Here is a 14,107-nt window from a genome sequence, read left to right on the forward strand (position 1 = left end):
TCCCCTTTTGCACACATGCTGCGAGGGAGTCATTTTTCCACGGCTGCATGGTACTGGAGAGACGGCTCCAGTAGATCAGGTTTCCAGACACATTTCGAGACATCATGTGAAACAATTCTGTCCCTGCGTACGCTGTTTTGCTGCTAAGGCGACAGTAGAAACAACTCTGGCAACTATGGTTACTTTTGAGTGAATTTTACACAAGAAAAAACTTCTAGGCCTAGCGCCAAAAGCAACAGAACCTTAGCTAAAGACGGTGAAGACAAACTACCGCCATTTCCTCGGCACAAGCCCTGCGCAAACCAGATGCTACGGCTAGGTTCCGAGTTGCATTTTGCAGATGGGACTCAGAAGCAAATCAATCGACAATGCTGCTAAATGCGGACTCCTCCTCGCTCTTGTGCGTCTGCGGGGACCGCATCCAGGCCAGGCAGAAAAAGTCAAGCATTTGTATTTCAGACATGTCTAAAAGTTGCAACTGAGATCAGCGCCCCCTGGTGGTAGGTGCTCTATAGACATCTCAGAGATGCTCTCTACCCAGAGGAGCTTGGACCCAGATCCTTGATTTCAATGGAAGTTTGGTCACCCTAGGGTGACCAGACAGCAAGTGTGAAAAATCAGGACAGACGGTGTGTGGGGGGGGTAATAGGAGCCTATAGAAGAAAAAGACCCCAAAATCAGGACCGTCCCTATAAAATCGGGACATCTGGTCACCCTAGGCATCCCAATACCTTTGGGGACCTGGGCCCTGCAGGATAAAGAGCCAAAACAGACAAAGGACCGGCAGAGAAAATGATCCCTATTTTACAGGGGGGGAAAACTGAGGCACAGAAAGTTTCCCACCTGTATTTTTGGAAGTGCTTGGCACACACAGGCAGGGCCAGATTTTGAAGCATTCAATTTCCATTTAGGCACCAAAGCAAGAGGCCAGATTTTCCAAAGAGCACCGTGCTTGGGCGCACGCGTCTTTGCTGAGCCCTTTAAAAAAAAAAAAAACTCGCCATTTGCATCACCCAGGGAGCTGCTGGCTTGTTTGAAAATCTGACCCCAATGGTGGGTGCCGAGCCCTGGAAATTCTCAGTGTGGGCTCATCTGAAAACCTGGTCTTAAGTGACTTGCTAAGGTGACCAGGGAGGCTATGGCCAAGCCAGGAATTGAACTCAGATCTCTGGAGTCGCAGACAAATGACTCAATCACAGAAGTAGCCGAGCTTGCCTAACTGGACAGGCTCACAAAGAATACTTGCTCTTAAAGAAAAAGCCCAAGTACTATTTATTTTTTCCCCATCATGAGGGAAAAAACCAAGAGAATAGATTGTGTGTCTGGGCTCGTACGTTTTCATAACAATATCGCAGCACTGGATTCTCACCTCCCAGTTCTGTTATTGTCCAGAGTATAACCCCAGATCAGAACAGAGAATCACTGAAATGTAGGAAATCAATAGATCTAGGCCACTCCCCTGCCCCCAAGCAGGACTAAGTATTGTCTGTAGATCATCCCTAGCAGGTGTTTGTCTAACCTGTTCTTACAGACCTCCCGGGACAGAGATTCCATAGCCTCCCTAGGTAATTTGTTCTGGTAATTTGTGCTTAACTACCCAAACATCCTTAAGCCGTGCGTGCATGAGAGAGAGAGGGAGAGAAAATGACAAATACATAATGGGGAAGAATTGGCTTGGCAGCAGCACGGCTGAGAAAGAGGTGGGAATTGTGGTGGACCACCACCTCACCGATGCGATCCTGTTGCAAAGGAAGTAAATGCAATTTTAGGTTGCACTGACAGAGGCATAGCATGCAAGTCACGGGAGGGGATAGTACCGCTCTTCTTGGCGCTGGTTAGGCCTCTGCTGGAGGACGGTGTCCAATTTTGGTCCCCGCTGTATAGAAAGGCTGGAGAGAAACTGGAAAGGATCCAGAAAGGAGCAACAAAGATGATCGAAGGGCTGGAATTCAAGCCGTACAAGGATAGGCTGAAGGAACTGGGTATGGTTAGTTTGGAAAAGAGGAGATTAAGGGGGCCATGTCAGCGGTTTTCAAACACTCGAAGGGCTGCCCTAAAAAGGATGGAGAAAAATTGTTCTCTCTTGCCACAGAGGGCAGGACAAGAGGCAATGGGTTCAAACTACAGCATGGCAGATTTAAATTAAATCTCACGAAATACTTCCTAGCTGTAAGAACAGCAGGACAATGGAACAGACGCCTCGGGAAGTGATGGAAGCTCCTTCACGGGAGGTTTTCAAAAAGAGGCTGGAGAGCCACCTGTCTTGGATGGTTTAGACACAACAAATCCTGCATCTTGGCCGGGGGTTAGACTAGATGACTCTTGAAGTCCCTTCTAACCCTATGATGCTATGATCCAATCCTGGACCCAGATCCATCTCTTACCTATGTAACCCACACAGCTCCTGGGTGCAGTGCTCTGTCCCCCCCAACGGCACTGAGACCACTTGGAGATTAATGAGTCTGCTACAGCCTTAACTAAGAAGCATGTGGTGTTTAGCTCATGCAGTAGAGGCTCGTGCGTTTAGCTCCAGAGGTCCCAGGTTCGATTCCACCCACTGATGACTGGGGTCTATTGGCCTAACACCTATATACCAAGGTGAGCAAATCATAGAATATCAGGGTTGGAAGGGACCTCAGGAGGTCATCTAGTCCAACCCCCTGCTCAAAGCAGGACCAATCCCCAGACAGATTTTTGCCCCAGATCCCTAAATGGCCCCCTCCAGGATTAAACTCACAACCCTGGGTTTAGTAGGCCAATGCTCAAACCACTGAGCTATCCCTCCCCAGCAACCCCACTGCACTTTAGGATTTTGGAAATGTGACTGAAATTCAGCAGTTTAACCGGTCTCCAGTTAGCATCAAAGCATTAGCTCAGAACTTCAGGGCTTCCCAATGTCCAGACCACTCCCAGCACAGAGAAGGACTATGTATCAATGTAGAGACAACCCCTGATGCAAGATCCAGCTTCTGACGAAGATAAAAATGGGTTTAAATGGGCTACCGTTTGAAATCTCTTCCTGCCCTTGCTAAGCCCAATACCAGCGGTAATGGTCTCCACAGCTGTGGGTTGCGTGAGCCTTGGTGTATTTCTCAGACACAGCAGAGGGGTGGGGGAGAATTGCACCCACATAAGTGCCTCTGTTAAGAGTTCTCCATCTCAGATGCTTCTTTGACCAGGAAGGCAGGTACCAGGCAGTGGGTCAGACAAAAATTCCCAGTGGGCCCTGGCCTCATTACTGCATGCAGCCGACTAGCAAGACAGCGGACTTCCCAATTGCATCTCAAAGACGCATCGAAACCGCCGACTAAAATCAAGATGCCCCGTTTCTGAAATTGTTGTGCCTCTCAGACAGTACCTCAGCCACAAACTTCCTACGGCTTTGTCTACACTGGCAATTGAAGGACAAAACTTATGTCTTTCCAAGGTGTTAACCCTCCATCCTGAAAGACAAAAGTTTGGCCGCGACAAGTGCCTGTGTGAACGGTGCGTTGTCGGCAGGAGTGCTCTCCTGTTGAGAACGCGAACGCTGCTTGTTGGGGATGGAAGTAAATGCTGACAAACAGCGGCTACACTGCCCGACTTTTAGCGACACGGCTGTGTCGACACGGCCGCGTCACTAAAAGCTGTGTAGTGTAGACGAAACCTAGGAACAGCGGCAGGAGGCGATGGGACAGTACGTTTTGGATCAATGGCGCATTTCTTGACAGACTGACAACTCAGATCTGCGTCCCCTTGTCTTCCTGCAGCAGGTCTTGCATGCCCCTCAGGCCAGCCCTAAGAGCTGAAACATCCTTCTTCATTAGAACAGGCTCCAGGGCTGGAGCACCCACAGAAAAAAAATTAGCACCCCCTGGAAACCAGCACCCCCTCCACCCCCCAGCACCTCTTGCCCACTAGTGGCCCCGCTGATCAACTCCTCCCCCTCCCTCCCAGCGCCTCCCACCTGCCGGGATCAGCTGGTCCACGGCGTGCAGAAGGTGCTGGGGGAGGGGGCGGAGCAGAGGCAGGAAGAGGGGGGGCAGGGGTGGGACCTTGGGGGAAGGGGTGGAGTGGGGGCAGGGCCTAAGGCCGAGCAGGGGTTGAGCCCCTGTGGGGAAAAGAGGAAGCCGGCACCGGTGCTTGTGGGACTCAAGACCAAACCGCGCGCCCTCTGGTTACGGACTGCGCTCAGAATCTTCACGGTGGGTGGACGGGCTTGACGTCTCCGGATGCTTGGCTACATCACTTACCCAGCCGCTAATTCGGTGCTTGTGCGGTCACAAGCCATGGGCTGGAAGACGACCCAGTGGCAGAGGTGGGACTAGAACTACAGACTCCTGCCTCCAAGGCCACCCTCTTCCTCCTCAGCGCCGTCACTGGACCCAAAGGAAAACTGGCACTGTTTTGCTAAACCCAGCAGCCTAAAGAGGCCAGAAGCCCCGTCACTCTTACACGTGCCCAGAGCACCACGGTAACTCCTTGCAGGTGAAGCGCGGGCCATCGCTTTGACTACTGGACCACTGCTGGATTTGCTTGGCCTTTGCCCCCTTGCTCGCCAGACTTTCATTTCGCTCCAAAGTTCCCAGGTCTGAGCGGATTCCTTTAAGGAGCTCAGAAAAGCTCTATTCATTTGCAACATAAAACTTAACTGATACAAGATTCTTGGCTTTGGTCTGCCCCGAAAGCACTTGCACTTACCAATGCCCGTCAGGAAGACACCAGCTTGGTCTATGGGAGGCCCTCCGTTCTCGTCGTAATAGTTCACCGTTACCTGGAAACACACAATGCAGGCTAGTGAGGGAGAGGGGTGGGCAGGACAGGGCCTGGTCATTTACACCCGGGAGCCGGAGAGCGACGCAGGGCCCGATCCTTGGTGCCACTCTCCCAGTGCAGCTTTCTGCTCCAATCCCTGCCTGTGGCTTGGGTCTGTCCCTGCCGTGACTCCTGCCCCTGCTCCTCTCTGGCCAAACTTTGCTCCCTTCTCATCCATCCAAATCGCTGCTGCGACAATTAGCTGCCACCACGTCACTGCCCTCCCGGAAGCTCGCCACTGGCTTCCTCTCTCCCTCGGTGTCAAGTTCAATGGCTCATCCTCACCTTTGATCTCCCCTCTTCCCACTCCAGCCCTACCTCGCCCTTTGGGAGCCTACTCCCACTCGACTCGATGCTTCTCCCAGGCCTGGGACGTCCCAGCAACCCGAGCCTTCGCATCCTGCCGGCACACACGGCTCCGCGGCTGCCAAACGTGAATCAGCCAACAGAGCTCTCTTCCGGAAGGTCACACACGGCACTGGCTTGGGTTCAACGCATCTGCAGCTGCATTCTGCAGCCTCTACTCAGTCCATGGGCCTCCATGGAAGGGCACCGGGTCCGATTTGCCCCCCAGGGCACCGGGTGTCTGAATTATATTTATCTGTTGTGTTGGGGCACAAACTGGGGAGAGGCACCCTGATGCCAATGCACAGCCCAGCCATGGGGGGGTGGGGATGTAGCTGTTTGAGTTTTCCCCCCTGTCTTGGGGCAGCCGGTTCAATCTCTGGTGCAGGCCAGAGAAGTTCGGAAGACGGCTCTGAACGGTGCCCCAGCCTGTTACGGGCCTTTGTGCTCCTATGTCCCATGGCACGCCCCCTGCGCCAGGGCTGCCGCAGAGGTAGGATGTAGTGTTGGCTACTCAGTCTCTCTGCCTGCTGGGAAGGCCCCGCGACTGGGCATATGCCACAGCGCTCAGCAGAAAGGCGATGCAGCAAACCCATGAATTCCGCTCTCTGTTGTGCCTGCTCTCAGCACTCAGAGACAAGGACAAATACCGCAGTCCTGACCTGCGGCATCCCTGCTCTTCTGGGCAGCGTGCGCCTAAGCAGGAACAGGGCCACGCACTCAACTGGGGACTAGTCACCCCATCAAACCCATATTCACTTCTGAACCGAACAGGATTGGAAGCCCAGTCTCCAGCGGGAAGAAAGCCAGTCCCTAGCCCAGCGTTCTGCCCTGCCCTGCCGCTCCTGTAAGGGATCAGACGCCAGACTTGGTCATGAGACTTGAGCGATCTGGCATGCAGCCCCTCGACAAGAAAGCCGGCTCGCTCGGATCCAGCGGCTTGGCTGGTATGTGGCAGCAGCTGCAGTTAGTGTCTTGTTGCCAAATGAGAGACCCATGTTGAGAGAGAAGGTTTAAGCTATTAGGCCCGAAGGCGGTCTCCATTCCCCAGGGTGACATGGAAGGAAACCCAATGCTCTCGGCAACAGGGCTCCTTCTTGCTGAGCGAAGCCAAGCGGCCACGTAGTGTGAAGTCTGCGTGCATGAGGAATGGGACTGGGGAGGAGGCAAAAGGAACAGCTTCCTGACCTCTGTGTGAATCAAAGGCCATTGATCTGCTCAGTTTCAGGACTTAGCCTGCTTGTGGGAAGCACTATCTTTAGAGCTGGGTGAATGGGGAAGATGAAGCCAAACTCTGAAAGGGTCCCAGGGAGATAGAGGCCAGCAGGGAGATAGAAGGGGCTTGCATGAAGCCAGGTCTCCGCTTGTCCTGTTCCTGACGAGGAGGAGACAGGGGCCGATTGCTATAGAATTAAGTAACAGACAGAGGGAAGGAGAGGGGACCAGGAAGAGGAAGGACTTTGGGTATAACATCTTCTCCCAACAAACAGCACCCACTTCACATTGTTAGCAAGAGGCGGCTCTGGTGGAAGGGTGAGCGTAGAAGTGGGTTTGCTGCCATCTTCTGTTCGCTACCTTGTGGGGCCCACTGGGATGTACCTCCTGGCTAAGGAGCTCAGCGTTAGCCAAACTCCGCTCCCGTTGCAATCAATGGGAGTTTTATCACCGAGTTCGATGGGAGCGGAGGTCGGGCAGCACTTTTGAAAATCCCACTCTCCAAGGAGACAGGACTGCAGTCAGACAGGGAGCCGCTAGAGCGGCAGGCGTTTAGGCACAAGGATTTTATAATGAAAAGCCTTTTTGTTTCACGATCCGAACTGCCAGATCGTGCGTCTATTTCACAGTCCAGCCCAAACTCCCCAAGTTTGCTCGCCAGCTTACAGAGTTAGATGGAGGATCCCATGCAATGAATTGATCTGATCAGTTGAATCCGTTCACCCCCTCATGTGCAAGTTGTTCATGAACAGACCAACAAAACAAGTTTCAGCCTAGGAGTTGTCAGCAAACTGCTCTTTACCGGTCCTGGGGTGCAACCATCTCCCTCGGTCACAAGTATTTTAACGGCTTCCTCAATGGGTGAGTGAAACACTTTAAACATGAGACCAGCACCAACTCCTAGCAAGACTGCGGCCATCCACTGCTTGCCAGCTCCCTAGGATGCCAACAAGCTTGACAGTGTCTCGGGAATGCTCAGCTCTGGTAGTTTTTCCTGCTGGTTTCTGCACCACCAGGCCTGGCCACTGAGTGAAAAGTACAGCGAGTGGAGCATTATGGTTGCATGTCTTCAGATGGACCCTTGAGCAAGAGAGAGTGATATTACCCTGTTGGCTTTGGGGCCATCCTAGTACAGCAAGATACCGTGCCAGGTGCCACCCACGTGGTTACCTATGGCACCAGAGCCTTGGCAGCTAGAGCACAATGATGGGCACACGCAGACAGGAGGGTGCTTGCTTCTGTCCGGTGCTATGAACCTTTCTTCCGGCTTGACAAAGCCCTGGCTGGGATGATTTAGCTGGGAATTGGTCCTGCTTTGAGCAGGGGGTTGGACTAGATGACCTCTTGAGGTCCCTTCCAACTCTGATATTCTATGATTCTATGATTCCTGTGCCTTTACATCGCATTCTTCACCCTGAACTCAGACCATGAGCCTCCTGAGTCTGCATTTGACCCCCTACCACCTAAGCTACGTGTGCACATCAAATAGTCTATTTCTGCACCTCAATCAAAGATGCGACACGACAGAACCATCTACTCAGGACACTCCCTACACTAACACAGGAACAAATCAACATACCCTTAGAGCCCTGACCGGGGTTATTCTATCTACTACCCAAGATCCACAAACCTGGAAATCCTGGACACCCCATCATCTCTGGAATTGGCACACTCACTGAAGGACCATCCAGATATGTGGACTCTCTGCTCAGACCCTATGCCACCAGCACTCCCAGCTATCTCTGTTACATCACTGATTTCCTGAGAAAACTACAAGGCATTGGTGACCTCCCAGAAAACATCCCTGATGATGACACAGCACAACTTGTTGCTGAGCTCTGTGACTTTATCCTCACACACAATTATTTCAAATTTGATGACAATATATACCTCCAGACCAGCGGCACCGCCATGGGTACCCGCATGGCCCCACAATATGCCAACATTTTTATGGCTGCCCTGGAACAACGCTTCCTCAGCTCTCGTCTACTCATGCCCCTTAGCTACATTGATGACATTTTCATCATCTGGACCCAGGGGAAGGAGACCCTGGAAGAATTCCACCATGATTTCAACAGCTTCCACCCCATCATCAACCTCAGCCTGGACCCATCTACACGGGAGGTCCACTTCCTAGACACCACAGTACAAATAAGTGATGGTCACGTTACCACCACCCTATACCGAAAACCCACCGACTGCTATGCCTACTTTCATGCCTCCAGCTTCCACCCCGGACACACCACACGATCCATCGTCTACAGCCAAGCGCTGAGATACAACCGCATCTGCTTCAACCCCTCAGACAGAGACCAACGCCTACAAGATCTTCACCAAGCATTCTCAAAACTACGATATCCGCACAAGGAAATAAGGAAACAAAATCAACAGAGCCAGACGTGTACCCAGAAGTCTCCTGCTGCAAGACAAGCCCAAGAAAGAAACCAACAGAACTCCACTGGCCATCACCTACAGTTCTCAGCTTAAACCTCTCCAACGCATCATCAGTGATCTACAACCCATCCTGGACAACGATCCCTCGCTTTCACAGACCTTGGGAGGCAGGCCAGTCCTCACCCACAGACAACCCACCAACCTTAAGCATATTCTCACCAGCAACCATGCACCACACCATAACAACTCTAACTCACGAACCAATCCATGCAACAAATCTCGATGCCAACTCTGCCCACATATCTACACCAGCAACACCATCACTGGACCTAACCAGATCAGCTACAACATCACCGGCTCATTCACCTGCACGTCCACCAATGTTATATATGCCATCATGTGCCAGCAATGCCCCTCTGCTATGTACATTGGCCAAACTGGACAGTCACTACGCAAGAGGATAAATGGACACAAGTCAGATATCAGGAATGGCAATATACAAAAACCTGTAGGAGAACACTTCAACCTCCCTGGCCACACAATAGCAGATGTAAAGGTAGCCATCTTATAGCAAAAAAAAACTTCAGGACCAGACTCCAAAGAGAAACTGCTGAGCTCCAGTTCATTTGCAAATTTGACACCATCAGATCAGGATTAAACAGACTGTGAATGGCTATCCAACTACAGAAACAGTTTCTCCTCCCTTGGTGTTCACACCTCAACTGCTAGCAGAGGACCTCACCCTCCCTGATTGAACTAACCTCATTATCTCCATACCGATTCTTGCTTGCATATTTATAATTGCCTCTGGAAATTTTCATTATATGCATCTGACGAAGTGGGTATTCACCCATGAAAGCTTATGCTCCAATACTTCTGTTAGTCTTAAAGGTGCCACAGGACTCTGTTGCTTTTTACAGATCCAGACTAGCACGGCTACCCCTCTGATATATGACAGAACGGTGACCACCGTGGCAAAGTTAAAAGGAAGCCGGCCCCCAATCAGACACGTGGAGCATCCTCCTGTGACATTAGAGCTTCCAAGTCTGGCTGAGGACATGAGAGAAGAGGCCACTCTACACCAATGTCCTTACCCGACAGTCAGTTCAGTGGAGACAACACCCAGGCACGCTCTGTCCAGTTTAGGACAGATGTTCTCAGGGCACCTTCAAACCCAGAATCCTCCTGGGATATCTAGTCTCCTGCTGCTTCTCCTTGCCCACGCAGGTCCATCTATTGCCCCTCTCTGTCGTCGGGAGAGGATGTGATGGACTTTGCTATGGCCACCACACCAAGGAGTGAGACTTAACACCAACCTGTACCTGCCCACGAAGATCTATTTCCCCTTGATCCTAGCTCGCCCATGGCAAGACATGCAAGTGCCCCATACGATATCTCATCCCTGCTCCTGTCTCAAGCCAAGCGAGTACCCAGGATACAAGGATGCTCGCCGGGACTTCCTTTACCTTGTTGTCATTGGCCTCTGTGCTGGCTTTGTTCATGCTGAGTTTCAGGATCGTGCCATGGTCGAGAGGCCACTGCTTCCCTCCATTTGCAGGGGCCACCTGTGATTGGTCATCGGTAACGACTTCAACTTGAACCCCGGCCGTGTGCTTCACGCTGAACGACACAGCCCCTGCGGGAGCCGCTCTGCAACAGAGAAGGGGAAGGGGGGGAAATCAGTCAGAGGGTGGTGGAGAGAAGAATCGGAGATGCCTCACTGTCCCCTACCCGGCAGTGCTGACCCCTGACCTTTGGCGAGAGGAAAAGGTGGCTCAGTGATCACTGCAGACATGCATCCCAGCGGCATTTTCATACGTAGCGACCTGATTTTCAGAGAGGCAGAGCGCCCGCAGCTCCCATCAGCAGAGGTGGCAGGTGCCTCCCGCTAAGCACTTCAATCCATACGAAGGCACCTACAGAAGTGGCACCTGAAGAGGTGCTGAGCACGCCTGAGCTTACATTGAAGTCAATAGAGTAGTAACAGCTCAGCACCACCAAAGGTCAGGCCACTCACGCGCCGAAACATGGATTTAGCTGCCCAGTTTTAGACAGCAGAGTTTGAAAATACTGACCAGCCCACGGATCACGACCCACGCCTGGCCATGCCAGCATGGTGCCTCCCTTCACTTCCCTTGCTGCCCACAGATCTGCCTAAGCAGGATGCCTTTCTTTGCGGTTCAAATGAACCCTCCACTAGGGCTGCCCCGATAAGAAAAGATCAGCCCTTCCATTGTGTGCATGATGGGAGCAGCCTACCCCAACGGCTGGAGCAAGGGGCTAGGAGCCAGGTGCCCTGGGTCCTATTCCCCACTCTGCCACTGGCTATGTGATCTTGAAGAAGTCACTTAACCTCTTGGGGCCAGATTTTTAAAAAGGTATCTGTGTATCTAAATCCCCCTGATTTCAAAGAGTATTAGGCACCTAAGTACTGTTAAAATCTGGCCCTCTGTGCCTCAGTTTCCCCATCCGTACAATGAAGAGAGTCATTTTTCCCAGTTTTGCAAGAGCTCTCAGATTCCTGGCTAAAATGAGGGATTTCATAGACAGGAACTAGCTGTAAGAGCTCTTAAAAAACACTAACCAACCTGATCCTTAATATCCAGGCCTTTTAATGCGATGCACGTGAACTGGATCACGACCTCTCTTCCAGCCAGGCCCAGTTATAACAAGCCATGAGGCTCAAAGACTGAAATCTTAGACAAATGCCAGGTGTCTTTTTGGAATGACTTGTGGGCATTTTGTACGTACCAGAGAAGACAAAGATTGCATGAATAGCTGGAGCCCCCCGAAAGACCCTTAGGACAGGGGAAGACTAGAGAGACCCAGTCAGTCTCTCACAATTAAAGACTTCTGTCTAGAAAAGGATTAACACTGGAATGTCAGCTAGTTGTAAGTGACTGCAAGTTTTAATATTATAGGACAGCTTACAGACCCCAATCATTGTGCCAGGCGCTGTACAAACACTTAGGAGACCGTCCCTGTCCTGAAGGACTTACAATCTAAACAGACAAAAGAGAGGGTGGGAAAAAGGCACATAACATAAGAACAGCCGTACTGGGTCAGACCAAAGATCCACCCAGCCCAGTATCCTGTCTGCCGACAGTGGCCAATGCCAGGCGCCCCAGAGGGAGTGAACCTAACAGGTAATGATCAAGTGATCTCTCTCCTGCCGTCCATCTCCACCCTCTGACAAACAGAGGCTAGGGACACCATTCCTTACCCATCCTGGCTAATAGCCATTAATAGACTTAACCTCCATGAATTTCTCCAGTTCTCTTTTAAACCCTGTTATAGTCCTAGCCTTCACAACCTCCTCAGGCAAGGAGTTCCACAAGTTGACTGTGCGCTGTGTGAAGAAGAACTTCGAGCAGAGTGATCAGAGTGTTGGTTGACAAACATGTTTATTTCACATTTTTTCCACCCCTTCAAGCAATTGACAAAAATTAACCAATCAACCCAACCTCCATCCCCCCCAAAACTCCCAAACCACAACAAAAATCTAGAGAAAAATTCCCTCCAGTTTTAGGACCCAGTCAATCCCTTTTTAACTTCTCTGATCACAATGAACGGCTCACAAATCTATTCCATAAGCCGAAATGGGCATCTCAAGCGCCAGTTAAAATTGCTAAGTGACAGTCATGTCCTGACCGACCCATCACTTACAAATGCAAGCGGTTTAAACCCAGTGGAATGAAACACTGAGGAAACACACAGCTTCCCACTTCACCCACATTGGGTGAGATTTTCAATTCGGGGGATTTAGCCACGCGACTCCCACTCACTTCAATGATCTTACAAGGGGCTGAAGGCCCTCAACTTCCACTGGAGTCAGAGTCCCTTCTAGACAATGACAAAAAGTTAAGGATATGTTTAACAATGTACGAATGGTCATACTGGGTCAGACCAAAGGTCCATCTAGCCCAGTATCCTGTCTGCCAACAGTGGCCAATGCCAGGTGCCCCAGAGGGAATGAACAGAACAGGGAATCATCCAGTGATCCATCCCCTGTCGCCCATTCCCAGCTTCTGGGAAACAGAGGCTAGGACCACCATCCCTGCCCATCCTGGCTAATAGCCATTGATGGACCTATCTTCCAGGAAATTATCTAGTTCTTTTTTGAACCCTGTTTCTGTTCTGATCCACTGAATGTAACTCTTAGCCCTGGTCTACACCAGGAGGAGTCGGGGGGGGGGGTGAAGGGGGGGGGAAATCGACTTAAGATACACAACTTCAGCTATGAGAATAGCGTAGCTGAAGTCGACGTATTTAGGTCTACTTACCGCGGTGTCTTCATGGCGCTGAGTCGACTGCTGCTGCTCCCGTCAACTCCGCTTGCGCCTCTCGCGGCGGTGGAGTACCGGAGTTGACGGGAGAGCGCTCGGGAATCGATTTATCGCGTCTGGACTAGATGCGATAAATCAACCCCTGATAGATCGATCGTTACCCACCGATCCGGCGGGTAGTGTAGACTTGCCCTTAGAGTAGGTCTCCACTGCAGAAAAAGGTGTGGTCTGAACTCGGGTGAAAATAGCAGCGAAGACTCAGCTTTGTACTCCAGTGAGCAGCTCGAGTTCAAGCCAACAGGGCAGCCTGGGGTTGAACTCGAGTTGCCAGCCCATGTTAAAACCCAAGTTGCCATGTCTTCACTGCGATGTTAACCTGGGTTAGGAACATACCTTTAGGATCAGCGTGAATACTCCCGCTTATGCATCGGAAATGGCCTCTCTGCGAACATTCCTCACTGTCGGTTTAACAATTTGCTGCTCCCAAGAGGGCTCTGGCGCTCGCTAGGATCTGAGTGGCGAGTGAATGTTAACGGAGTGCGGATGAAACTGGAGCTAATTCACTGAAAAATCCCAAAGGAGGTTCAGTGCATTCACCTATTTCTATGTACAAAGAATTCTGTGGCTCCCCCATGCTAATGTGAATACAATACAGCTGGCACAAGCCCCAGTCCTGTAAAAGTCGCATTTTTTAAGTGGGGGAGGCAGGGAGGAGCTCAGAGCAGGAAATCTTTCCAGGAACTCATTTGCCATAGTGCTCTTCCCGGCCGGAGCCTGCTGGCACCTGTCTGCAGTGTGAGCAAACAGAATCCAGGCTGTCCTCACTCGTTTTCCCTCCTCCCCCTGGGATCTTTGGCTTTGCAGCCACTTGTGGATGAAATTAAAGAGAAAACGTATATACCAAAAGGAGGGAACCAGCTGTAGGAAGAGCCGAGGTTGCAGCCCGGGAGCTGGTCTGACTCCGGAGCGAAGTGAAGTTCTCTTTACTCGGGAGCTGGCCCCATGGGCAAGATCACTGATCCACGCAGGCTTCCCTGTGTGTTTCCTGTGCCCTTTGATAGCAATGAGAAGGT

The 14,107-nt window shown here is 51.4% G+C and overlaps 1 protein-coding gene across 1 annotated transcript in view; it reads right to left on the minus strand.

Moving 5' to 3' along the window:
- The window catches only part of LOC128826237 (protein-arginine deiminase type-2-like), an 81,926-nt gene that overhangs the window by 51,887 nt on the left and 15,932 nt on the right, over positions 1-14,107 (minus strand). Inside the window, exons 2-3 of the mRNA XM_054009434.1 lie at positions 10,215-10,398; positions 4,681-4,753 (exon numbers count right to left, since the gene is read on the minus strand). Coding sequence (XP_053865409.1) covers positions 4,681-4,753; positions 10,215-10,398 — 257 coding nt within the window. The remainder of the gene's footprint in view (positions 1-4,680; positions 4,754-10,214; positions 10,399-14,107) is intronic.

The sequence above is a fragment of the Malaclemys terrapin genome, chromosome 19, assembly GCF_027887155.1.
Source record: "Malaclemys terrapin pileata isolate rMalTer1 chromosome 19, rMalTer1.hap1, whole genome shotgun sequence".
In the NCBI taxonomy this organism is placed as follows: domain Eukaryota; kingdom Metazoa; phylum Chordata; order Testudines; family Emydidae; genus Malaclemys; species Malaclemys terrapin.